Source organism: Chelonia mydas, chromosome 3 (assembly GCF_015237465.2).
Source record: "Chelonia mydas isolate rCheMyd1 chromosome 3, rCheMyd1.pri.v2, whole genome shotgun sequence".
Lineage (NCBI taxonomy): Eukaryota > Metazoa > Chordata > Testudines > Cheloniidae > Chelonia > Chelonia mydas.
The window spans coordinates 172565039-172592766 of NC_057851.1; the positions used below are offsets into that span (position 1 = coordinate 172565039).

Consider the following 27728-nt stretch of genomic DNA (forward strand, 5'->3'; position numbering starts at 1 on the left):
AATGCCATAAATAAAATTATTTCTAGACAGCCTGGGAGAAAGGTGCTGCAGGGTGCCATTTTGATGCCAAAGATTTCTACAGTGCAAAATAATGTTAGTGTGGGGAAGGAAGGAGGATAATATTTTTCCCATTTATTAGAATTAAAAAGAATAAAGGTTATCTGCTTTTAAAGTCCTGGCTTTAGTTTCTATATCTGGCTGGGTCTACATGAGAAAAAAACACATAACCATAATTAACTGTTCAATCAGATGATCACACAATAATTTCAATAATCACAACCTCACCTAATTTAAGGGATATCATTTAACTCTTTTAAAATATTTTTATTTTAAATATATTCAGCTGGATTTTATTAATAAAGGAACAATTTTACCCATAAGCACTTCCTCGGGTAAACAGTAACCAGGAAAGTAAGGTGATCTGAACTCTATTGCAAAGCCATTCCTTTGAGCCCTCTCCCCACCTCCATGATTTTTTGTGCAATCTTCTCCTACCTACAATACTTCAGAACCATGCCAGGTGCTGTGTACATGTGTAAAGGTTGTAGTTAAATCCCACTGGGTAGATGAGGCAAAAATGTGTCCAGAAGTGGTGCATGTATTTTTCCCTCTGAGGACTTAAGTATCTACCTAGAGCTCAAATCATGAATCAGTATATATTCCACACCATACTATACTGGTGCATGAGCAGTAGACATTACACTATCAGTTCATCCTGCCTCCTCCCTGCAGCTTCAGGTTTGGCAGCACTTGCTGAACTGGCCTCATTACATCCCAGAAGAACAATTCAAAATTCAGTCAAAACTACTTTAAAAAAACAACCCTCATAAATCTAAACATTAACTCAAGAATTACACAGGGTCTAATTTAAAACAAAAAAAACCATGAGTCAGGATTGTTATTCCCTAAACATAATTTTAGATGGCTTAATACTGAACACATATTATCTCCTTTACTCACTGTCGACCCTTTTATTTACTAGCCCTAAAAAGGTGTCAAAAGATGTTAGGAACAACAGAGTTCTGATCATCTTGCTATGGCTCTGGACAGAAATGGCACAGAACAAGAAAACATTCTAAGTTGCTGGAACCCATTCACAGTAAGTATACATGTTCCTCTTTCAGTAAATAGTACCGCCAATTCCAAGAGTTCAAATCATGAGTCTAGTGCCAAAAAATCATGAGATTGGCTAAAAAAAAAACAACAACCCATGAGATTTAAACAAAATAAGGTTGGGGTTCTTTTTATTTGCCTTCTGAGGCTTTGGTGTTCATGTTTTCAGCTTTTCTTTGCAATCAGAAACTAAATGAAAGCCAAGATCCTAGTATAACATCATTCCAAGAACTGGGGCTTTTAAGAAAATCATGAGATATTACAAGAGTCATGAAAAAATTGTGAGAGTTGGTAACGCTCTCAAAAAGGGCCTGATCATTGAACACTTACTCAGGCAAAGCTGCCATTGATTTAAATGGTACAAAAATGTCTGAAGAGTGGTCATTGAGGATCCTCATGACACTAGCAGATTTTTTTAATCAATTACGTTCTTATAATTACTCACCTAAAAGTAAATTTCCTTTTGTTGCAGAGTGCAGGGAGTTAACAGGTAAGCCTGCACTCTGATCACTCTTTAGTTCCCCCACAGAAAGCTGACTGAGGTAATTACAGGTAATTAGCTAACCAGGATGGTGGGCTGGATGAGCCAATTAGCCCATCAGCTCGAGGCTGATACAGCAGCTCGGGAAGCAAATACCACAGGATACAGGAACAGGGTTGGCTAAACCCAATCTCTCAGAGCCTACAGGGAATGGAAATCTCTGGACCTCTCAGGTCCTCAGGGGAGGACCAGAAGTACAGAGGATGTTGTAAATAGTTCTATTGCATGGGACTGTAAGGCTGTTAGTGGAAAAAATTCAAATAAATGGCACAATGGATCCACAGACAATGCAGTCTAGGACAGTTTCTGTGGTGCTAGAAGGCAGGATCACACCACATCCTGGTACCATCTTTCTATTTACTTTCTAGCTTTCTCCAGCTATAAAGCTTCATAAAAATGGTTACCTACTTTTTTCATAACTGTTCTACGAAATGTGTTGCTCATACCCATTCCACTCTAGGTGTGTGCACGCCCATGTGCAAAGTTGTCAGAATTTTAGTGGTATCCATAGGGCTGGCTGTGGCACCCTCTGGAGTGCTGCGCTCATGCGCCGGTATATTAGGCGCCGCCGGCCCTACGCCCTCTCAGTTCCTTCTTGCCAGCAACTCCAACAGAGGGGTAGGAAGGTGGGTAATGGAATGGACATGAGCAACACATCTCGAAGAACAACAGTTACGAAAAGGTAGATAGCCGTTTTTGCTTCTTTGTGTGCTTGCTCATGTGGATTCCATTCCAGGTGACTCACAAGTAATATCCCTGGAGGTGGGTTCTCAGTTCACAGTCATGGGGCTTGCAATATTGCTCTGTCTCTTTCTTTTCTCCTAAGAAGCTTTGCCGAGAGGCTTGCCGAGAGGAGCCGGGGGCAGGCAGAACTGTTTCCTCGCTGTTTGCGACATCTGAAGGCTCAGCAAGCAAAGTGTGGCTCGAGAATCCTTGAGTCCATGCAGCCTCGCATCCGTCTGTTCCAAAAAAGAGCCCATTATCCTCGAACAGAAGGTCCTGGATGGAGGACTGCATTTCCTGGAACAGACCCAAGGGCTGGAGCCAGGAACGGGGGCAAAGGTGATGACCCTAGCCACATAATCGGCTGCATCCCAGGCCATCTGGAGAGAGTCCCTGGCTCCAGTGGTGCCCTCCTCCAGGATGGTAGTGAGCTCCTGGCCCATGTCCGGAGGCAAGGAGTCTTTCAACTTTTTAAGACTATGCATCCGATGAAGTGAGCTGTAGCTCACGAAAGCTCATGCTCAAATAAACTGGTTAGTCTCTAAGGTGCCACAAGTACTCCTTTTCTTTTTAACTTTTTAAGGGAGTTCCACAAATTAAAATTATATCTCTCCAACAAGGCTATTTTTTTCAATACTTGAAACTGAAGGCTGGCTGTCGAATAAACTTTACATCCAAAAAGATCCAGCTTCCTAGCATCTTTGTTCTTTGGTGTGGAACTTACTTGCCCTTGCCTGCCCCGCTTATTGGCCATCGATATGACTAGCAACCCTGGGGGTAGATGGGTATACAAATATCCAAACCCCTTAGCTGAGATGAAATATTTGTTTTCTGCCTGTCTGGAGGCAGGAAAAATAGAGGAAGGAGTTTGCCACAGGGCTTTGGCTATTTTTAGTACCCCCTCAGGGACAGGCAGCACCACACGTGATGGGGTTGCCACAGTTAGGACATCGAACTGGTTGTCCAACTGTTCTGCCAGTTCCTCCACCTCCAAGCTCAAGTTAGATGCCACCTTTGTAAGCAGGGCTTGGTGTTCCTTAAAGTCATCAGGCAGGCTGGCATGTGAGGGTACCACTACCGTCTCCTCAGGTGACGAAAATGAGGACTGTACCACGGGGGGGGGGGGCAGGGGGCACTGTCCCCTGTCACAGGGGAGGGCTCCCTTGGAGTGGGTACCCGCACCTCTACCCCAGTGTCAGAGTCCGTGTTGTGCACCGTGTCCAGAGCCGACGGTGTGGGTGGTTGCTTCTCCAAAGCAGCCTGGGAGAAATGGTGTGAGAAGGGCAGTGGCATCATTGGCATGCCCCATGCATTCCAACAGGGTCTTTGGGCTGGCCACTGGCTCTGCTGCCATGCCGCCACCGCAGGAGCTGAGCCAGTCTCCGGTGCCCATGATGGTTGCTGCTGCCGTGACAAGGGGCTAAAGTCCCGCTCCAACCCTGATGAGTCCCTTTCCGGTGACCAAAGTGGAGCCATGGGCCATCTGGAGGATGACCCTACGTGCCGGGGACCAGGTGCCTTGAGTGTGGAGATTGATGCCCCTTCGTAGACTGGTGCCAGGGATGTGGGGATCGGTACTGCGGTGGAGAGCAGTCCTGCACCGGCAGGGGTCTATGTACTGATGGAGACCTGCATCCGGGAATCGGCTGGCAAGAGCAGTATCGGTGCCAAGTGTACAGAGACCGAAGCCTCGCTGCGGGTGACCTGCACCACGTCAGTGGAGACCACGAGCACGGTGCCGGCGACCTGGGCTGTCTAGCCGGAGACCGGGGTTGCTGAGTCAGGGATCTTGGTTGTGGAGTTGGGGAACAATGCCTCTGCTACGGGGACCAATGACATTTCACTGCTATCTGAGGTGGTCCCCTGGCTACCTTGCCTTTGAACTGGGGCGCCTTAGTCGTAACAAGCGCTGTACACGGTGGTGATGGTACTGGAAGGGCTCTTGGGTCCCTAGCTGCCTGCAGGGACATGGGTGTCAAAGGCACAACTAGATGCCGTGGTCCCCTGCCGCTCCCAGGAATCATAGTCGGATCCTTGGGGGAGCTGTGGTGACCAGCCAAAGAGATACCACCTTGAGTCTCCGGGGTAGACGGGTGGCCAGAACTGGGTCTTTTGCCCAACACCCCTTGTCCCTCCTTGCTTGGTGCTGGGCAACCTCGCTTTTTCAGGTGCTTCTTAGGCACTGGTGAAGGGGAACTGTGCCAGGCAGAACTTGGGGCTGGCAGTGTGCTCCTCACTGACACTGAGGTGCTAGGCATAGAATCGCAGTGGGAAGGCTTAAACGAATGTCGTGCTCCTTTTGAGTCCTGGGCCAAAAGTTTTTACAAATTTGACACTTATCTTTTAAGTGTGACTCTTCCAAGCACTTTAGACAGCTGCTATGGGGGGCGCTGACTGGCATAGGCCTGTTGCAAGCTGACCAAGGCTTGAAACCCAGGGACCGGGGCATGCCCTACCCTGGGGCAAAGTCTCTGCTGGGACTCTAGAGTGCTAAACTAACACTAACAACTCAGCAGCTAATTACTAATTAACTACTATCAGCAGCTATGTACAAAGAGAAGGCAAGAGGTGCTGGAAAAACCGCTACCCACTTGTAAGGCAAGGGGAAGGCTCTCTGACCCACCATTAAGGGCAGTAAGGAGGAACTGAGAGGGCATAGGGCTGGCAGCGTCTAATATACCAGCGCATGAGTGCAGCACTCCAGAGAGCGACATAGCCAGTCCTATGGATACAACTAAGGCAAAAAATACTGACAACTGTGCACGTGGACACGCACACACCTAGAATAGAATCAACATTAGCAAGCACTCAAAGAAGAACTAAACAATCTGGCTCCGATATACTCTTACACTTATTATGTCTTCAATTATGCCAGTCTCATTCCAGAGATAAACGTACTTCTCTATTTCCTTCTGATCCCATGCTAACCCTCATTCCCCCTCTCCCACACACACACCCCTTGAGAATAAGAGGGGAAATGGAATAATTGAGGTCATTTGTCTCCTAAAACCATCTCTGTGCTTTTTTCCAGACTCCTCCTAACTCCTGGAACACACTCCCAATGATGGTCTACCAAGCTACTACCCTCTGTTTATCCAAGTCCTTTCTTTGCGTTCACATCTTCTGCAATGGCCCCAAATGAGTCAATAATTATGATATAAATTATACATATATATACTAGAGAGAGAGAGAGAGAGAGAGAGAGTACACAAAGATATGCACATACCTATTGTTACCCATGACATTCTTCTCCCCTCCCTATTGTTATTACCTTCACTCACCAACTCACATCTATAGTGTTAGCTCTTCTGGCCAGAGACCAGTCTTTCTATTTTATCTGTAAGGAGCCCTATGTGCTGCAAAATAATAAATAATAAATGGAACAGTTTACTAATCAAATTACAAATGTTTGTATTTTGCTTCTTATTATGCAGACATTTATTGTAACAATTTTGCTGCATTTATTACTATTAATCGTATTTGATATTTCTTTAGCCGCTTTCAACTCACTGAAACCCAAGGCACTTTAAAATAGTCCTGATATTTAAAATGTCACCAGCACACTTTAGAGTAAACATCCCAGTTAGATTACATGGTGGTAGAGAAGTACATGCCTCTCAGAGTTACTGTTTCATGCTCTCTGCAGACTTATGAAGACAGCACTGCCTTGGTTCATATTTGGATGGTGATTTTTGCAACCATGAAGGCTGGAAACTTGCTTTTTTTAAAAATGAAAGGTTAGATTCTGCTCTTATATGTATCACACACACACTGGCAGGCACTCACAATACTGGAACACAACTTATTCTACAACATTGTGGGGGACACAAAACAAGAACCGATACAAATTGCTTTTTTATGTCCCTCTCTGTCTTTTCTTAAAAGAATAAATACTCTTACTGAGATTATGCTGATTGGAAAACTATTAATTTGATATAATTATTTTAAAAGATACAGTACATGCCTAAATAGTTTGAATTCATACAGCGTGATTTCCTAGTGGCCTCTGGTCACCTGGTCCCATTCTGGTGGCACAAAGCAGCCATAACCCTGGCCTCATTTGTCATGGGAGGATTTCCTCTGCGTAGAAGAATCTTTTGGGTGATGATGAATTGCTGATATTGACACCATTACTTTGCCTCAGATGCCGAGGGCATGGCTGGGGCATCCTTATACTTTGGTGATCATTGTCTGCTGTAATGGCCTCAGGGTGCCATTTGCCAACTAGTGTGAGATACAGCAGCCTGCAGGCTGCTCTACCTAGCACTGAGGAGTAGGCTGAATCAGAGAGCTGCAAAACTGGCATTTTTGTCTCTCACACCCAACTTGCACCTGTGCTGGGCCCAACCTGACTGGTCCAGAGAATCTGGGCAACAATCTCTTCCTTTATGTGCAACATCACCATCAAGTACCAGTCAAATTACATATAATATAAACATGATGAATGTTCATTTAATATTGTTCAAATTGTGGACTCAAATCATTGCTTTAAATTACTCCTGAGGGAATTCTGCGCCACTGTGCACGCACAGAATTTATGTCCCCCACAGATTTCTTTGCTTCCCTGCAGAAAAATGACTTTCTGATGGGGAAGCAAAGAGAAGCCACAAGAGCGGTCATATGACCCTCCCAAGAAGTATGTTTTGGATGCCCAGGGCAGCCAGCAGAGAGGTAACTCACTGTGGGGCAGAGGGTGGGACTGGGAAAGACCTCCCTGGTGCCTCCTACCCCGCGCTAGGCTCAGCTGCTAGTCGCAGCTGGGGTGGGGAGGACGGGACTTCCTCTTCCTCTGCACAGCATCTGGGACTGTGTCAGACTCACCCCCAGATACCTCCCGCTGCTGTAGGAAGCTCTGCAAACTGACCCTCCCCCCGCGCTTCCTGCACCCATCGCTCCGCAGGTGCAGGGGGAGGGATCACTGTACGGGTAGATGCTCCCCCATCCACCCAACCCCCGTGCACCCAGACCCCCTCATAACCAGACCCTACTGCTGAGCCTCACCCCCCCTGCACCCAGAACTGCCCCGATAACCCCACTGCTCCTGCACCACCCCAATGAGCCACCCGCACCCCCATCCTACCAAGCCCCTATCAGCTGTACCTGGATCCCTACCCTACTGAGCCCCACTCCCCCAGCATCTGAACCCCACCCCCACTGAGCTCCCCACACCCAGACCCCCTGCCGAGCTCTATCCCCCCCCACACCGAGACACCCCCTCACTGAGCCCCAACCACATTCTCCTGGACCTCCCTGAAGAGTCCCATTACCATTGCACCCAAAACCCCCCAATAAGCCCTTGTGCATCCAGATCCCCCCCACCCAGATCCCCCACTGAATCACCCCACACCCAGATTGTCCCACACAGAGCCCTCTCAACCTACACCTAGGTCTCCCTACACTAAGCCCCTTCTCACTTGGATCCTGCCTTGCTGAGCCTGCCTGCCCACACCTGGTACAGCTGGCACGGAGGGGCAGGGCCCTGGGGTGTTTCTGGGGCAGGCCCGGTCTTTGCACTGTGTCAAGGTTGGGTGTAGCCTCACCGCTGAATCTATGTCCCAAGGAGGAGGGAGCTGCACAGTGATCTCCCACCTCTGTACAGCCAGTGGCCTGTGCTCCCAAATGCCATGCTGGAGCCTCCACATTTATTTGACAAATAAAATTTACAGAATTTTGCAGAATTTTAAAATACTTTGTGCAGAATTTTTAATTTTTTTGGTGCAGAATGCCCTCAGGAGTATTAAATGTATGCATTTTAAACCCAGGTAAGAGCCCCAGATTACCTTGCCAGGCATATCTCTTGGCTCTCTTTAAATATGTGGCAAGAGCAACACGTTGTTATTGGTCCTACAGCTAAGGGTGTTAAAACTGAAACATTATTCCATAAACTTGAACCATGGAACACAGTGCCTCCCCTGATAGCTGGGAATAGATGGTAGACAGCCCTGCCATTTTGGAGTCCTGCATTTAGATGTGACCTTGAAAGTGGTTCCAAAAGCCACTGATATTTAGTGTTAATTCACTCTGAGAGAAAGGGAATGGTTGAGAGACGGGGTAAGGGGTATTGTCTACTATGCTTTAAATGACCAGCATTAACCTGAACTTGGAAAGGACTGTGTGTTCCACCCCCAGGCTAGGCTCTGTCACCTCTATTCGTGTTTATTTCACTGTTCCTAAGTTTCACTTGAGAATTTGCCTAAACTAATCTTGTGACCTGCTGAACATGACTATTCTGGATTGCATTTTAGGAGCTGCAGATGAGAGAACTTATTACCACCTAAAGGCAGCTGTTTAAAATTAACACTTGCTTCCTTTCAGATATGGCTAAACTATTTTATTGACATCAGTGCATTATTGAAAGCACTATAAATTCTCTGTCCTTCCTGACTCTGTCCTTTGAGCCTATTCTGGGGCCAATAACAACTGGCTGCCTATTAGGGGAAACTGCTGCTGCAAACAAATAATACTCTGTGCAACTGCTCGCAGCGTTTGAAACACTGGCTTACATTAATCACAGTGAGTTGGTATTTCTTGTCTTCTGTGTTCTGAGAATTCTGTTTCATTTTTTTTAATTGGGTCAGATGGTCTATCACACAGAATGACCAGAAAGAATGGGAAAGTTTGTCCTAGGTACAATATCCCACACCGCACATCTCACCATTCCTATGGCACTGGGTTTGAATAGCAAGTATGAACGGATTAAGGCAAATACCTTTAGTTTCTATTTACACAGTTTTGCAATGGTTCATGAAAACAAATGCCCTGATCCTGCAATGGGTATAAACATGGATGGGGTCCTTATGCCTGTGCAGAATCTCACTAAAGTCAACTCGATTTCACACTGGTGTAAGGATCCACCCATGAAGATCCCATTGCAGGATTAGGTTCACAGAATGCAGTATTCATATTAGCCAGGAAACAATATTTAAACCATTGCAGAAAGATCTGTTTTTAAACCCTGCTGTAGCACTGCCCCTCTTCCATGGTTTTCTGCAGGGAGTAGATGCTCTTCATGGAGTGCTCCCCTTGGGACCAGACACATTTCCAAGCAGAACTTCACTCTAAAATCACTAACTCCTCCACACCTTCTACCCCGTATGGAACGGGGGTTTAGAAGCATGGAGAGGCAGAGGAGGACAACCAATAGCAGTATGATTACCATAGGAGGAGTATGCTCTGCTTCATGATGCCAAGCTGGGTCCAGCAGGCATGGTATTCATCCCTGACAGCTGGAAAATTTTTAAGTGATAGATAATGTGTAACTTTATTTACATACACCACAGCACACCCCCAAAGGAAGAGGCAAAGCCTGTGACTTACTTTCAGCTTTTCAAAACTTGTATGATTCATCATTTAGGGCCTGATCCTTCTCTTGGGGTCTACTTGACTTGGGGTCAATAGCTAAACTCCATCTGAAAACGCACTTGAATATTATTTTAACAGACTTTTCATTAACATAAACATGATGAAAAGCTGCCCCTAAATGCAGGCACAAGGATAACTGATAGAGTATTAGGCATCACTCAAAATGCCAGGAAAGGATAAGAATTTTGTTTTTTCAAATGTTGGTAACTTATATAGAGGTTTCCAACGGTGAGAAATCTGCTGTACAGACAACTGCACGGCAGAGATAAATCCTGACTGCTGTTTGGGTTCTACACCAAGGCCCTTTAAAAAGGCTAATTAAGACAGTATCACATTTCATAAGAGATCTCCTGAATGCCTGCTGAGCTGATCCTGTTTACAAGTACTCATTGAAATGATTAACTGCTCATATGTGCCATTCTAAACTGCTGTGGTTCAGAATTTACTCCCAGTACTGTCCACATCACTATCAGACAAATGAAATTCTCTATGCTATTATCAGATTTGTTATTATGACTTGTTAGTGTTTGATAACAAGGAAAATGAAAAATTTGCCATCTGGTATACATAAAAAATAACCCCTTTATACAGTTCATAACTGAATTATATCTGTTACTTACTATACATGTAAGACCATTAAAAAGGCATTCAGTTTCTTCAGGATGGATATTCAAATACAGATAAATGCTTATATTTTCTAATATAATTGAGGATAGGTGCAAAGAAAGGAAGGATGATCCTGTGTTTAAGGAACTAGACTGGGATTCAGGCGATATGGATTGAATTCACATGCATGCAACAGACTTGCTATGTGACCTTGGCCAACTAATTTCATCTCTCTGTGCTTCAGTTCCCCCTCTGTAAAATGAGACTTATACCTCCCACTCCTTGTCCATCTTGTCTATTTAGATTATAATCTCTTTGAGGCAGGGGCTGTTTCTTATGAATTCGTACAGTGCCTAGCACTATGATACCCTGATTTTGGTTGGGCCTTTAAGCACTAAATGCAATACAAATTAATAAGACATATCACGAGGACTATGAGAAACCAATAGTGTTAGGGCATTCTGGTATATTTGAACTAGAGCACACTCTTATGTCTATTTCCCCCACTTTCACATGAAAATAGTATTTTTCTAAACAGTTTTCTTACTTGTACCAAATGTACCAAAACACCAAACTTATCATTACTCAAAACAACCCAGACAATACACTGCTAATATAATAATGCAAAGATAATTTAATTTGATACAGATAAACCAATGTACTACTGAAAGCTTCAGATGAATAAACATGTTGTTACATCGTGTAACTTAAGTCAATATATTTTTAATAGTAGTAATACTATTTAGGATTTCTAGAAAATTTTTTTAATCTTCCAAGTGTTTTACCAACATTAGCTAACTAATCCTCACAACCCTATGAAGTAGCTAAGGAAGGAGTTGTGGTTTAGTGATTAAAGCATGGGATTGGAAGTCGGGAGTTTCTTGTTCTATTCCTAATTCTGCCACAAATCTGCTGTGTGATACTAGCAATTCAAATAATGAACCTCTCTGTGTCTCAGTTTCTCCATCTAGAAAATGGGAATAACACATATTTAGCTACTTCACAGGGTCGTTACGAGCTTTAATTAATGTCTGTAATAGGGATTTAAATATCAGATATTTACAAAAATATTCCTTAGCAATCTGTTTCAAAGAAAATATAAATATACAAAATATTTCTGTGGTTCTAAGAATCAAACCCAGCACCATTAAAATTTTAAATAAAAAAACCAAACATAAATTATATTTGTGCTCTAATAAGTACAGTAAATAAATAGAGTCAAAAATACTTTTTCTGTGTTTACAGATGTGGGCCCGGACATTGATCTTTGCAGGCAGCCACCTAAGCCTGTTGAGAGCCCCACTGGAGTTATATGCCTGGCTAAGAGATCACATGCATGGGTCAGCAAGCAGAACCTGGATCATAAAATATAATTCATCATGTTCTTGTTAATGATTTTCCATTAATACTGCTAGTTTATTTAAGGAAAGTTTGGATACAGCATTTGAATTCTGAAATTATTGGAAAACAGCCCTATCCTGGAAACTCCCACCCACAGAAGAAGGGTTTGCAAGTTTCCAGATTAGATTCCAGTCAGCAATAGTTTAAACCAGCAGTCAGCATACACGAGAGGAGCTATCCTTATAGGGTCACTCACTTGATATAGATACAAGAGCCACTTATACCAGTTAATCAAATTCCTCTAAAGGAATTTGAAAAAAAACATTTTATCACTCAACTTAGAAAGGCATCTCTCTCCTACACTCTTTGAGCAGGGACTTAGATTTAAGCCCACTGTGTTTTTAGTAATAATTTTTAATTTTGTGCTATAATTTTTCCCTTTTAAATTCCCTTCCTCTTTCCTCTACTGATTCCTCTAAAGCATTTATTAATTATGTGACCTAAAGGGCAGGAGACACAGACAATTAATTTAATTATTAATCTGCTAGAGACCATTACGTAATGATGGGACTGCACTCTGTTCTTCCACAAATCCAAAACAGCTACATCAGACAGCTTAATCAAGCTAGAAGAACTACAGACTTACAACTGTACTTCAACCTCTGTTTCCTTCATGTCTCTTGCTATTAAATCCTTCAGAAAAACCATATGGAAGGCAAGTGAACTTTAAAAAAATAAAGGAAAATATTTCAAGAGGCTATTGACAAGGTGGAATTTGAGGCTTTTTTATATTCCCTGGTTCATTTGAGCCTCTATCTTTATAACCAGCCAAGTGAATCTGTGTTTATTATTTAGTAGGAATATGTATTATTCTTTTAAAATATACACTTTTCTAGCCTTAAAGGGAAGGATCCAGACTTCCACTCTGTGACACTCTGCTAATGATCACGAAGGCACTTTAAGCAAGGGAAATGTGCTGGGGTAGTAGGTAGACTAATGTGTAAGTGAATTAGATTCTCTACTTCAGAGGACCTTGATTCATGACCGGTCACTCTTAGCATGCTAACTACTCTGCTCTTAATATTGAGCAGCGAGTTTCCTCATTTCATTCATGCCAATATTCAGTATTTTTCCTAGGTGAGAGGGAGAAACAGTTCATTAAAGCTACTGGAAACAACTACTGGAATAATAATGACTGAGTTAGCAGAGTTCATCACTAGGACTACTCCATTTGATCAGCTTTGCTCCCACTGGTAGGTCTCAGACAACATGTTGTGAGGATTACTACTGAGATTTTCTGAGGGCATTGGGATAATATGACAAGTCATACTATAAGAGAGAGATCTGGAAAAGCAGACAAATGTAATGCAGTTTGTTGCACAAGCTCACTGTAACCCTATTTGCACACAGCTCTTTAAAAAACTGAGCATATCTAGCGTAGACAACGGGTTTTATGATAAACAGACTTTAACACATGAATGCCTGTCTGGGACAAACAACAGGGAACAGTGAGCATGTGTTTTCCTCTCTCTGAAGTTTAACACCATTGCTCAGGAGCAATCCCTCTGGCTGATTAAGGAGTGGCATGGATGGTATGCGTAGGGTGACGGAGAAAGTGGGGATGGATGCTGTTGATAAAGCAGCATAAAGAGTTTAATTTCCAGAGAGAAAGTGAATTTGATGACAACCTTCACAGGCCAAGCAGCTGCCAATTTACCCCAATTTCAGAAAAGTGCTGTCATCCATCACATTCCTTTCAGTAGTGCCTCCTTAAGGCAATCCAGCTTTTGCTCTTGCATATTACAGCTGTTTATACATCCCAGCAAACAACAGTCCTTTCTGTTGGATATGAAAGGAGTATTATGAGCCCCATAAAAATGCAGTTTTCCATCTGGAAGAACTGTATTTCTCTGATGGAAGATAGAATTTAGATAATCAAAGGTTTCTTCAGTTAATATATATGAAAAGACTGGTGTCCTAATATTAAGAGATTAAGGCACCAGGATTTAGAAAGCACTTCCCTCTGAGAAATGCTAACTGGGTGGTAAATGGTTTCAGAGTGGTAGCTGTGTTAGTCTGTATCATCAAAAAAACCGAGGAGTGCTCGTGGCACCTTAGAGACTAACAAATTTATTTCGGCATAAGCTTTCGTGCGCTAAAACCCACTTCATTGGATGCATGCAGTGGAAAATACAGTAGGAAGATATATATATACACAGAGAACATGAAAAAATGGGTGTTGCCATACCAACTATAACAAGACTAATCAATTAAGGTGGTATATTACCAACTCTGTCCACATATCTATTCAAGGGACCCCATTATAGGACCTAATCACATCAGCCACACCATCAGAGGCTCGTTCACCTGCACATCTACCAATGTGACATATGCCATCATGTGCCAGCAATGCCCCTCTTCCATGTACATTGGCCAAACCGGACAATCTCTACACAAAAGAATAAATGGACACAAATCAGATGTCAAGAATTATAACATTCAAAAACCAGTCAGAGAACACTTCAACCTCCCTGGTCACTCAATTTCAGACCTAAAAGTTGCAATTTTCCAACAAAAAAACCTTCAAAACCAGACTCCAATGAGAAACTGCAGAATTGGAATTAATTTGCAAACTGGACACCATTAAATTAGGCTTGAATAGAGACTGGGAGTGGATGGGTCATTACACAAAGTAAAAACTATTTCCCCATGCTAATTTTTCCCCTACTGTTACTCACACCTTCTTGTCAACTGTTTGAAATGGGCCATCCTGATTATCACTACAAAAGTTTTTTTTCTTCTGCTGATAATAGCCCACCTTAATTGATTAGTCTCGTTATAATTGGTATGGCAACACCCATTTTTTCCATGTTCTCTGTGTGTGTATATATACCTTCCTACTGTATTTTCCACTGCATGCATCCAGTGAAGTGGGTTTTAGCCCACGAAAGCTTATGCCCAAAAATTTGTTAGTCTCTAAGGTGCCACAAGTACTCCTCGGTTTTTTTGTGGGTGGTAAATGGTAATCAGGAATGAATCCTAGTAATATGTCACAAGATTAAGTATTAAGGGTCCATCTCTGTGAAGGACCCTTAGCTCCCAATGGCTCAGCTCAGTACCTTGCAGGATTGGGCCCAAACTGAAGAGAATTGAGAAATATGTTAAAGAGAGAAGGAGAAACTTTCACACAAATTTAACTTTTGTATTTAAAAAAAAAAAGCTGTACACAACTAAACATTACATGAAAATGCTTTCTTTCAATGAAAACAATTGTTAAGATTTAGAAAAACAGAAATCGCCATATCAGCTAAGAATAGAGTTTCCTCTAGTCCAGTATCCTCTCTCCGGCAGTGGCCAGGCCTTGATACTAGAGAAAATCACCATAGACCAACCACAGACTTTTCTTCCTAACACCAGACAGACAGTCATTTGCTAATGACCTAAAGCATAAATAGTTGTAATTCTTGTACATTTTTATCCTATCTTATGTAACTGTTATGTTCTTATTATCCACATAAATGTCTAATCCTTGTTTTGAATCCTGTTAAACTCTTGGCTTCAAAAATATCTGGTGGCCCTTATTTCCACACATTAATTAAACATTGTGTGAAAAAGTATTTCCTTCTATCACTTAATTTGTTGCCTTTCAATCCGATTGACTATTCCCACATTCCTGTATTATGAGAAAGAGTAAACTGAGAACACGTGATTTATTTTCCCTGTACCATTCATTATTTTATATACCTCTATCATATCCCTGTTTATTCATTTCCTCTCTAAATTAAACAGTCCTATGTTTTGTTTCTATGTTATGATTAAGATATTCACCTGCAGCACAGTGCTAATGCATGAAAATAAAGTAGAAAGTGAAACCAAGAAAAATAAGTGAAACTGGCTGCCCTGTTTCTATTGTTGAAGTTGAATTAAATATAAAAAGCAAACAAACATCATAAACGTGAACAGCAAGTAAGATTTTTACCATCCTTCAGGTTTAATATTCTTAAGATGGTATTTGTACACAGGTAAGAATATATTTTTAAATAATATATATGATTTCCAGCCTGACAGTGTTAACAATGTAGTAATTGTGCACTGGTGATAGGGTGACCAGATGTCCCGATTTTATAGGGACAGTCCTGATTTTGGGGTCTTTTTCTTATACAGGCTCCTATTACCACCCACCCTCTGTCCCGATTTTTCACACTTGCTGTCTGGTCACCCTAGCTGGTGAAAAAAGGTAAAGAATTCAGATTCCTTGGTCTATTCTGCTCCCTTTGTTTCACTTGGATGTGCACCAGTATAACTGGCTCCTCTGCCACATTTTCCTCTGCTTTCAAACCCAGTTAGGGACTGTATCAGGGACAGACAGAGAGCATGGCAGGAATGTGCCGTGCTCTAGCAATCCCTAGCTGACAGACAGTCCCTTGGAAACTATTATCAGCTGATGGAGGTTTACAGCAGGCCCACAGGGCCCAATCCAAAGCCTCTTGAAAACAACAAGTGTCTTTCCAATGACTTCAGTGGGCTTTGGATTAGACTCAGAGTGCTTTAATTAAAGATAGCTCTTTAGCAGAGAGGAGTTGCAGATATTGGTCCCCGTCTTCATTAAATCCTTGCTGTGAAATGAGATTTCTTTGAGTGAACTGGGGTTTTATTTGTTTGCTTGCTTGTTTTTTAAGGGGTTTTGGGAGGGTGACATTTCCATTATGTCTATGGAAACATATTTCCGGAAGAGTAAAAATCCATAAAGTTGTATAAGGCAAATCTTTCAATAAATATGGGATTGTCTATAGGAGTTTGATTCTCATGCTGCTTACCTTGACCAGCACATGTAGGCAATCGTTGCCTTTTTTGCTTTTCAAATGAAAATTAAATATTGACTACTTAGATATTTTTAACATACTGTAACTCTCTGGAATGGAAACATACTTTATCACTTTATAGTCACGTTGTTTAAAAAGCATCCTATGATTTGGCAACATACAATAAGTTCTATACAAAATATATAACCAAAACCAGCTCTGTGATCCTGGAAAAGATGCCACTAATATAATTTAAAAAAACAAAGCTTGTTTTTGGAGGCAAATTCTCTTAAATTAAGAACCATGATTTTCACTCAGGTAAAAATATCTACAAACACTAAGAATCATTGTACCATATGCTACTCTTCATGAGTGGGTAATGCCAACCAGCAATCCAATAAACATTCTTAAGAGCAGATGAAATATGTTACATCTTGCAGCTATTAGAAAACTACAGATCTTGGTAGAAATCATGAAAGAAATGTTTATAATTTTCTTATATTTCTCCATAAGTATTAATCAATCAAAAGGCTATGTGTATAAAAGGTTAAGGAATCCCATGCTATTCTTCTGGCAAATAATAATGCCCTTGATTTTGTGATTTTGCTTGACTTCTTTACACTAGAAAATACATTTTTACATTTTTAAATATCAAGCTTTATTTATTTTTTAAAAGTAAATGTTGTGGAATATACTGTTCTGAATTATATTTGTTTTATCCTTTAAGCCTTACAAATAATCTTTATCAGCAGGCTTTCCTATGACAACACAGCTGCCAAGACTTTAAAGATTTCAGTTTGTCCTCTGCAACAAAAAGCTGTTTGGAGTCACACACTTTTTTTTTGGCTCCCTCCCACTCTTCCAGACAAATCTTCTAGTCTCATGAGAAATCCACTTCTCAATACAACCAAAATGTGGAAACTTATAAGCCTTGTGCACTGGCACTTCTGTCTGAACAAAAGCTCCACACTGGGATAGTAATTTAATATTTACTTTTTTGCATTTATTGATGTTTTCTCAGACACATAATATAAAATTCTTGCATATGTACCTAAGTCTTGATGGACTGATTCAGAGGATTTTTTTTCCCCTTTACAATGGATTGTGTGTATTAAAGCATTAATATTTCCATCTTTAGTGTTCCAGGATCACTGAACTTTATGCAACTGCCAGTGAGAATTCTTGATCTGACTGGAGTTATGGGGGAAATATAAAAATAACCAAATCTGTCCAGAGTCAGATAATCAAAAATCACCCAGTAAAACTGAATGTCTTAGCATTAAACACAGATTGTATCAGAAAAAAATTGACAGTTGTTAGCCCTAGGAGGTGCTGTAACTCTACCACAGAGAAGGGATATAATGCCCCCTCTGCTGGAGCTAATGCCTCAGATCTGTAAAAAGTCTAAGAGTTAAATGACTAAATACATGCATATAAAGAGGAACAAATATAACAAGGTCTTATGTTAAGTGACATACCTTCCTCCCTCTTGCCCTTTGTCTGTATGTTGCGTATTTAAATTGTAAGATCTCTGTATTTCTATAAAGACAAATGCATATCTATGTCACTATATCCATAATAAATATAACAACAACTTTGAATGATAGGAGTTTCCACCTGGTCTCATACAAGGTGCATGGACTCCAGTACCAATTATACCAATTTAACCTTAACTCTGAATTTCCTGGGTTCATAATGCTTGTTTTTGGAATAATGATAACATTATTGTGATTTTTCCCCTTAAACTCAACTTTAACTCCACCTTAATGTTGCTTTTCTGCTGGGAATTTAAAAATATGTCTCTGGCTGAGGATAATCTCCTCTAATCCTTTAGAATTCAGAAGTGGACATCAGAGGCTTGTTCCCTTCCTATTTAATGACTGGTTCTCAGAAATATAAAACAACAGATACCAAGAAAGGGAACACAAACACCAAAAAAAAAAAAAATCAGGTTTATTATTCATGAGCTATGTGCAAGAAACATGGGAGGATTATAAAACAAGAGCAGAACACAGTCAAACAATAACATAATATAGGTTTCAGAGTAACAGCCGTGTTAGTCTGTATTTGCAAAAAAGAAAAGGAGTACTTGTGGCACCTTAGAGACTAACCAATTTATTTGAGCATAAGCTTTCGTGAGCATCCTATGAAGTGAGCTGTAGCTCACAGGTTCTATAGTGTGTCCCAAGGAGGCAACATACAGTTCTCAGGTCTACTCTTTTTCCAACGGTAGAACTAACCTAACTACCGTCCGAATCCAACTATTGTGGTAGAAATTTGATTAAGAATCGCTCCTTTATAAACAACATTTTAAACTGAACTGTTGCTCTATTTAGGCAAAGGGTGTATTTGTTGCACAAAATATTTCAGAGACAATCTTTGTCCTGCAAGCAGCAGCAGTAAGGGCCTTGAACTGATCTACATCCTACTGTATGAGTGCTAACAAAACATCTTCAAATGGTTCCAGAATGTTTTGAAAACATGACCCAGAAGCATTACATTGGGTCCCAGCAATGTATCAACTGTAAAGAAGATTTTTCAGAGGCACAAATGGCTTTCAGTGGAAGTTAGGAGCCTGACTGACATTTGTGCCTTGTAAATCTGCCACTCGAAAGTTCAGCAAAAGCTTTATATAAATATTTTATATAAATAAATTCTCAAAACTTAAGGGAGTTTTCAACTTTAAACTAGTTAATGGGGTTTAGAGATTTATTAACTGTTGAAATTAGTATCTTAAGATGTTCAGTGTGGGTTTAAAAAAAAACCATTTACCCTTTCTAATTAGTTGAGAAATTTTCTAAATCCAGTTTCCAGATGAACAGCTGCGTTATCCATTGTTTACAGAACAGTCTGATTCAGCCTTATAGTACAAATTGCTTTTAACTCTGAAATAGAAATGGGGTGGTCTAAATGTTATTTGCTCAGCTGGTGACTACTACTAAAAAATAATAGTTCACAATTCTGCAACATTTTTCAGCTGAGGACCACTTTACAAAATTAATTAATTAACTCTTGCAACATCCCTATAAGGTAAGCATTATCTCCATTTTAACTGGGGAAACTGAAGCACAAAGGCTAAATGACTTGCCCAAGACCACAGAACCAAAGCCTTGCAGAGCTTGGAACAGAACCCAGATTTAGACTGTTTGTTGTAAAATGCTTTGTGATCCTCAGCTGAAAAATGCTGGTCCTTATGTGGGGTGTGAAAGCAGAGGCGGATTAAGATTTATTGGTGCCCTGGGCACAAAGAACATTTGGGCCCTCCACACCCTGGGATCCAGGGGGGACCAGAACCACGGGGGGCCAGAGAGGGTCATGCCCACCCACTTTTTTAACATGGGCACAGTAGCCTTGGGCAGCCGCAGAACAGCAGCAGCATGGGTGTAGTTTGGGCATTGCCCCCCAAAACTGCAAGCCTCGAGCCAAAGGCAACAGGAGGAACAGTGCCTCACATGGTTGCTGCCTTGGGGACAAAGCTCAGCCAGCAGGGGGGGCAGCCTGGCAATAGTGAGACCCAGCAGGGCAGCCTGGTAGCGGGAGCCGGACATAGCCACTGAGCGAGCCCAGGTGGAATGAAGCAGCCACTGAGGCCAGGCCAGTAAGCAGCGGGAGCTATGCCTGAGGAGTCCTTCCTTCTTGGCTCCTCGCTGCCTGTAACCTTCCCGGGGCTCCTCAATTCCTCCCAGGCTGGGGCAGGACCTCCTCTCCCTGCAGAGCGTTTCTGTGGGCCCCAGGGAGAAGACAGGATGCCGAACCAGAGCCTTCACCCCTAGGGCCCACTGGCAGTGGCATGCCCTGGGGAATGGGGACACTAACCTCCACCCAGGGCAGGTGGAGGGTCTGGAGTTCCCCACAGCAGCCCAGTCTCCCTGGTCAGCTCTTACCACTGCCCGGCTCTGGCTTTTGGCATGGCCAGGGGGCAGGGCCCCAGGAGAAAGAGGAGGAGCATGGCCACAGTTCTGGTGCCGGTGGACCCCCCACTGCTAACCAGGTTCCAGCACTCATGTGGGGGCCCCCAAATTTCCTGCGTGAAAGGGGTGTGTGGGCCAAAATGAAGAACGCTTAAAGACCATGTATTCAACCTCCACCTTCCTTTTCCTTCAAAAACATCACTTCCTTCATCCCATATAATTTCCAAGTTATTCTGGAACAAGATCTATTGTATGCTATGTAGAATGTTGACTCCTTATCAAGCCATATATAGTTGAAGCGTAATATGAAATAATAGTTCAGTGCACTACAAGCTGGTAAATAAACTATCATAACATTATGGAAAATGTGTGTATAGGAAATATTCATTACCCCGTAAAATCTGTAAAAACTAGATGAGTTTTCAGTATCAATGGTAAATACAATGAACACATTCTCTATGCTTCATGTGATAAACAGCAGGCATGAATATGGAATTATTTTAACTGAAAACCCAGTATAACTTGCAACTTCTCTTTCAAGTCTGTATGCTTCTGCACTCAACTACAGATTGTCTCTTATTTTCATCTCAGTCCATCCCTTTCTGACTTGGGTATAAAATACAGCAAAAAGATGCTCACTTGTTTGCAGGTTCATGGGGTACAGTAAACAGCAAACATGTTCAATAAATCATTTGTGGTGTATTTTTCCAATTTTTAAAGTATAATTTTAATAAACGATACACACACCTGTAAACTCTAAGGCTATTTTAAGACAATTGCATATAGTTTTGCAAAATTATAAGATTGCTTCTCACAATCTGCTTGAAAATGCCCTTTAAAAGTACTTATACAAGACGATATAATCTTTTCCTTGCCAAATGCTCTTTGCTACATTTGACACTGTAGATCATCCTTTCCTTTTTGACATGTTATCCTCACTGAGCTTATAAGATATCTGCTCTTCCGATTCGCCTGTCTCTCCAACTATTCCTTTAACGTCTCTTTTTGTGGCACCTCCTCCTCCTCCACCTATCACCGCCATTCCCCCTTTTTCTATCATCTCTGTTGATGCCATTGATGTCTTCCCTGTCATTCAAGCTCGCAACTGGGAAATTATTTTTACTCCCTCCCTCTCCTTTGCCCACACAGCCAGGCTATCTCCAGACCCTGATTCTCTTCCTCAACATCTTCAAAATCCACCCTTTACTTTCCATCCTCAGAACCAAATCTATCATTCTGTTCCTTTCTATATCACACCTTGACTATTGAAATATCCTCCTTTCTGACCTCCTAGACAAACACATTTGCCCCCCCTTCAGTCCACATAAATTATAGCCACTAAAGTCTTCTTCCTTGCCTGTTGTTTTGATTGTGTCACTCACTCCCCTTTTTGAATCCAGTAGTTTCCCATCCTTTATCACATTACCCTATTTATCCTCCCTGGTCAAGCTCAAATTGCTTTGTCTCCCCTCCCTCCCCACCAACCCCTCTTTCTCCCTTTATTCTATTTACATTCCCACCCTCATTCACTCATTTGTCAGCTTCTCAACAATCACCTCTGAGCCTCCGTCCATGTGCTTCCCTATGTAAAATACAACCTTCCTATACTCATTTCAGCCCCTCCCCTGTCCACACAAATTCCATTTAAAGTCCCATTTCTGCCTTCAGGCCTACAGCAAACTTAACTGATGTGTATAAAATACCTTAGTACTGGTCCTCTTCCCATAATCGTCTATCTGTTCTTAGACTGAGCTCAAGATAAAAATAGCCCTTCTAAAACTAAGAAAAAATGTCTAAATGCCTCAAAATATACATTGGAATTTCCAATCACTTCATTTTACACCTCCAACTAAAACAAATGAGGAATATGAGTCTGAATTAATACCGGAGATGTTGCCTTATTTAGGAAAATTAATATTACGTAAATTTGGAGATTAGATTTAAACTATTTACTCAATATTTTGCACACGGTGATGGAACTCATTCATGGCTTAAGTATGGCACTTCATAAAAACGATAACCAGTGGCTTTCAACCAACACTCAGATCTATTTCAGGTATTACTTCTTAGGAGCATGTCAATTCCTTTAACCTACTTTAACAAGGCGTCATAGAATTTATTAAAAATTAAGTTTAGCCATCCGTATATGCTAATCTTTACTCCTTTTTTGTAAATTAATAATTGCAAATGAGTAATGTTAGAATTCAAACTTGAAAAAATCCACATAGAAAAAGAATAACTATTCTGTCACTGTAAGTTGCTATGGCAACAACTACAATGTCTATAAAGACTTTAGCTTCATTTTAGGAATAAAGGAGAAGGATCACAAGATACTGAAAGGAAAAATATTGTGTTTATACAGTTCTCTTTTATGCAAAGGGAACAAGAGATGTTTTTATTTCGTTTTTTAAAATAACATATTTTGCACTGGTAGGAAATCCTTCAATCTATTTTAAAACTGCATAACATTGTGTCTCAGTTATGCACTGCTATAGGTCTAACTTGGCTTTGAAAGTGACCTTACTATTCTCGATTCACAGGCTCAATGACAGCTGAAAATTCTGTGAAATGAAGCTTTTCGTGACGAAGGGTAATGGTATGCTGTCCACGTGGACATGTAATAACACGGGGGAACAGGACTATAAAATACAGTGGGGGAAAAAGCCCCTAACTAACACAAGAGATCCTATAGAATAGTCTAAAAATACCTTACAGTATTTCAAACGAAGCATGAACAGGTGAAAAGTACAAATATCGACAAAACAAAAAAGCTCCACCTAGAGTTTAAAAAGTAGGCATTATTCAATAAAAGAACCAACGTACAATTAGCAGGGTCTTAGGTACAAGACTTCTATAAACCTGCCAATGCACCTATAACTACAATAAATGCTAGTGTTAAACAAAGATGCCTTTTATATCATACAAAATGCTGTTATCTAATAATAAACATAAATAAAAATATTTATTTTCAAGGATACTTTGCACAAATATTTAACCCAATGATATAACTTTTTGGTATATTACCCTCTAGAAATGGTTCGTAAGGTTTTCCACGTAAATTAAAATATATTTGTAAAATACATACATTTTTAAACACTACCCTGAAAATATAGAAATTACTTAATCCTTTTCTTCTGAGAATTTTTTAAAATGTAATTCTCAGAAAATAAATGCAGATGATCAAACTACAATAATGTATGAAGGGCAAAATCCTGCCCTCATTCACACCCTGCTAATCCCACAGATTTCAGCGAAGATATGCAGGGCAAAATCCTGGGAATTTCACCACTGATTTTAATAAGGCCAGGATTTCACCCACAGGGTGTAAAACAGGGAGGAATTTAGCCCTAAAGCCCTAATCCTGCTAAGATTTGCACACATATTAAACTTTAAGCAAATGAATCATCCAACTGAATACCCTGGGTCTTCTCACATGTTTAAAATTAAGCACATGCACAAGAGTTTGTAGTAATGGGGACCTGAAAAAACAGTTGTTTATTTTCACTTAGTTCTGTTAAATGACCTGATCCTGCAAGCAGTTACACCCATGAGAAGTGCCATTGTGCAGGAGCAACCATTTGTCACATTGGTCTCAAAGTTTGTTTCTTTATATGAACTTTCCTGTTCTGTATGTCATCATTTTAAAATTTAATAAGAAATTAGGGAAAAAAGTAAAGAGAAACTCCTTTACACTGGTACTGCAAAGACTTTTTTCATAACTAATTTTAATGAATTTTCCATATCTGCATCATACAAATGGCAAAAAATGCCATGGAGAAAATCCTGACATTTCAGTGGGAGAATTTAAATTTTAAATGTATAAAAATAAATGTCCTAAGCAACCAGAGAGTGTTTTTCAGAAACACAAAGGGTCAGAGATGTCGTCGTCTCCCTCGAACCCTCACTGGACCTGTCCTTTCAGTTGGAGCAATGTGTACACATCCAAGAGCAGCATTTTTGTGTGCTCATTTTAAAAGTAGGAAAACTCAAAAGTCATTCTAGAGACTTTTGGTAACACACCTTTAGGGAAATGGTATTATCTCCATGCCATTAGGAGCAAATCCAGACCTTAATGCACAGCCCAAAAAGCAATGCCAGGCCCTGGGGAGATGTACAAAGAAGGCAGTATCCTCCTCCCAAGCCAGAGTGGCTGAACAGCCAATACCCACAAAGGTGAGTATGTGCATCCAAACAAGACTGGATCCCCAGCATCAACAGCTCTCCCCACATTCGGACCCCATCCGTTTACACAGTGAAACCAGGTTGGGTTGATTACACAGGGCTCTTTGAAGCTATAGAAAAGATGGCTGTATTTGTCCCACTTTTGTTGTACACATGGGCGGAGGGTGAACCCCCCTGGCCCCACTCCTTCCACCCGAGGCCTCACCCCCTGCCTGCCAGAGCCCCGAGGCCTTCCCACCTCTTCCCCAGCTGCGCCGACTAGCCTGATCCCCCACCATGGGCCACTGGCTAGGCCTGAGCCCGAGCTCCAGGCCACTGGCTGGAGCTGAGCCTCCACCAGCTTCAGGGGAGAGGTGTAGTGAGAGCGGGGCCTCAGGGCAGAGTGTGGGCAGGGTCACAGCTTGGGTTAGGGGCGGCTTAGCATCCCATGGCCTTCAATACCCGCCATCCATGGCTGTACAATAAAAAACCCTATGGGAACATTTTATGGTTGCCATATTTCCATTCAGCTAAAAACAAATCTAGATATGCCCTTGTATCTTCTGCCTACCTATTTATAGCTTTAAAGACAAGCACATTTCTTGCATATACTAGTACACATATCTACTTGGAGCTACCAAAGTTTAGCCTTGAAATTGGACAAAGGTTTCTAACCTTCAGAGAAGTGAAGTTCTGGAACAGCCTTCCAAGTGGGGGTAAAAAACTGGCTTCAAGACTGAGCTTGATAAGTTTATGGAAGGCATGGTATGATGGGACTGCCTACAATGGCATGTAGCTGATCCGCGACTACTAGCAGCAAATATCTCCAGTGGCCGGTGATGGGACACTAGATGGGGATGGCTCTGAGTTGCTATGGAGAATTCTTTCCCAGGTGTCTCGCTGGTGGGTCTTGCCCACATGCTCAGGGTCTAACTGAATGCCATATCTGTAGTTGGGAAGGAATCTTCCCCCACGTCAGACTGCTAGAGACCTTGGGGGGTTTTCACCATGCACTGTATCATGGGGCACAGGATCACTTGTAGGTTTAAACTAGTGTAAATGGCAGATTCTCTGTAACTTTAAGTCTTTAAATCATGATTTGAGGACTTTGGTAACTCAGCCAGAGGTAAAGGGTCTATTACAGTAGCTGGTGGGTGAGGTTCTGTGGCCTGCAATGTGCAGATGGTCAGACTAGATGATCATAATAGTCCGTTGTGACCTCAAAGTCTATGAGTCTAACACGCTTTTTGGTCAGTTTCTTTAATAACTTGTTTTTATACCACCAGCAGCACGTGCTTCATTTCCTCAGGACAGTGTGTCTTCATGAATTCCCCTCATGCTTCTTTCTTTAATGCAGTGTTTCTCAGAGGCAGACCAAATAAAGCTATTGTACCCCTTGTACACCTTCACTTTTAAGCAACTTACTGGATAACATTAAATATGAAATGTATTTATACTCATGTTTACAAACATGGACAAGGAACAAAGACATACAAATAAGAAACAGACTCCAATATCCAATACACATTCAGCCCCTAAATACAAAAGAAAAACTCTCTTCAATACCTACAGATAGGTGTTTTTAGCCACCCAGACCTTCCAGCAATTATTTAGTCCTCAGGTATTCAAACAGATCTTCTCCAAGTTGCTTTCACCCCACTCAGACTCTGAAAGTTAAGGGATATTCAGATCTCCAACTCTCCTTAGTTTAGAACTTCCTTCCCAACACTATACTGGCTCTGGTCAACATCTAGCTAAACTAAGAGTTTATCCTCCTCATGCATTTCCCTATTCTAGAATCTCAGCATCCAACAGTATACAGGAATTCAACCCCAGGGTTACAATGTCACTGCCTCTGCATAGTCTTAGGACTGCAAATATTTGTTTTGTTACACAAACCATATGTCTACCAAGGTGGAATGAAGAACTGTGCTTTGGCACTTAGTTTCAAGTTCTCAGCTTGCCTGGTTGAACTCCCTCACCTCTGCCCCTTTTTGCTTTTTTCCCTCTGTTTATCCTCTCTCACTTGGTCTCTTGTCTGACCTCTCATCCCATTCTCTTATCTTTTCTCTCATTTCATCTTGCTTTCTCTATCTTCTTTCTCTTGTGCCACACTTTCCTCCTGCCTCCCTCCTCTTCTCATTTCTTTCTGCCTTTTGCTGTCTGACCATCAATCATTTCCTCACCACACTGTGTTCCTACTATTCTCCCTTCCTTTTCTGCTTAGTCTTCATCCACATAAACAGATTTCTCTGAGGTGCCTTCCCTTCATTTTCCTTTCTCTCTGTTATCACAATTCCAGCCTCTGCACTATGGGTTAGGAACATTGCTTACACTACTCTCACACTGCAGAATCTACTAGCTTAGTCCCTCTAACTGGTTCTCTTACCTTGCTCATATGCTTCAAAGAGAGCAGAGCACTTAAAGGAAGTGAACTAACACCCCAAAATACAGATTATTGTTTCAGAGATTAGGATTTAGAAGAGATGGATCATAATTTATATAAAAATATTACATAATTTAAATGGATTTGGTAGAAATCTAACCCTTTTACCAAAAAATTGTGTTTCTGATCAGTCTTGCACGACAGCAATTATACTTTGTTTGATTTATTGTACTCCATTTCCCAAAGGAATGTTACTCAGCATTCTGTCTACTTCCTTCGCAGCACCAGACTGGAATAAAGATTCTAACACTTATGACAACTCCCAAACCTCCTTCTTGTGCCATATGCTATCATACCTTTCTACTTGCTGATGTTTGCATTTAAATTTTTTTCTTAGATCTATTCATCTCTGCTGAACTACAATCAACTTTAACTAAGACTGAGAAAGGACGTGCAAAAAGAAAGATTTATTCTTTTTATGACTAGATCCTCTGGGGGCCTCTAGAGTTCTAAAAAACTTAATCATTTTTTCCAGGTTGGGAAGCTGAGTGGAATATTCAGTGACACAACCTAAATTTCACCAGAGAAAGCTAAAGAGAACTGCAAGATGCTCCATCCCCACAAGGACTGAGCACAAGGCCTGCGGAGCATTCCTCTCTCATTCTCCTGAGGAAATCAGAAACCAGAGCTCCTTGTAAAATTTAATAAAGCTTCATCAGTCAATAGCAATTTCCTTCACTTCCTGTCCTAGATCGACATACGAATTCAATGGAAGATAGCAT

At 41.4% G+C, this 27728-nt stretch overlaps 1 protein-coding gene and 1 long non-coding RNA gene across 3 annotated transcripts in view; one reads left to right on the forward strand and one right to left on the reverse strand.

Annotated features, from left to right (window-relative positions):
* The window catches only part of ACYP2 (acylphosphatase 2), a 139380-nt gene that overhangs the window by 78117 nt on the left and 33535 nt on the right, over nt 1-27728 (reverse strand). The window contains exon 4 of one of the 2 annotated variants that reach the window (XM_037895881.2): nt 17967-18027. The exons of the other annotated variant lie outside the window; for it this stretch is intronic. Coding sequence (XP_037751809.1) covers nt 17967-18027 — 61 coding nt within the window. The remainder of the gene's footprint in view (nt 1-17966; nt 18028-27728) is intronic. 2 annotated transcript variants of the gene reach the window in all.
* On the forward strand, nt 8784-27560 carry LOC122465218. Its single transcript, XR_006289895.1, has 3 exons — nt 8784-8890; nt 12824-12939; nt 27482-27560. It is a non-coding gene; the product is annotated as an uncharacterized LOC122465218 (long non-coding RNA).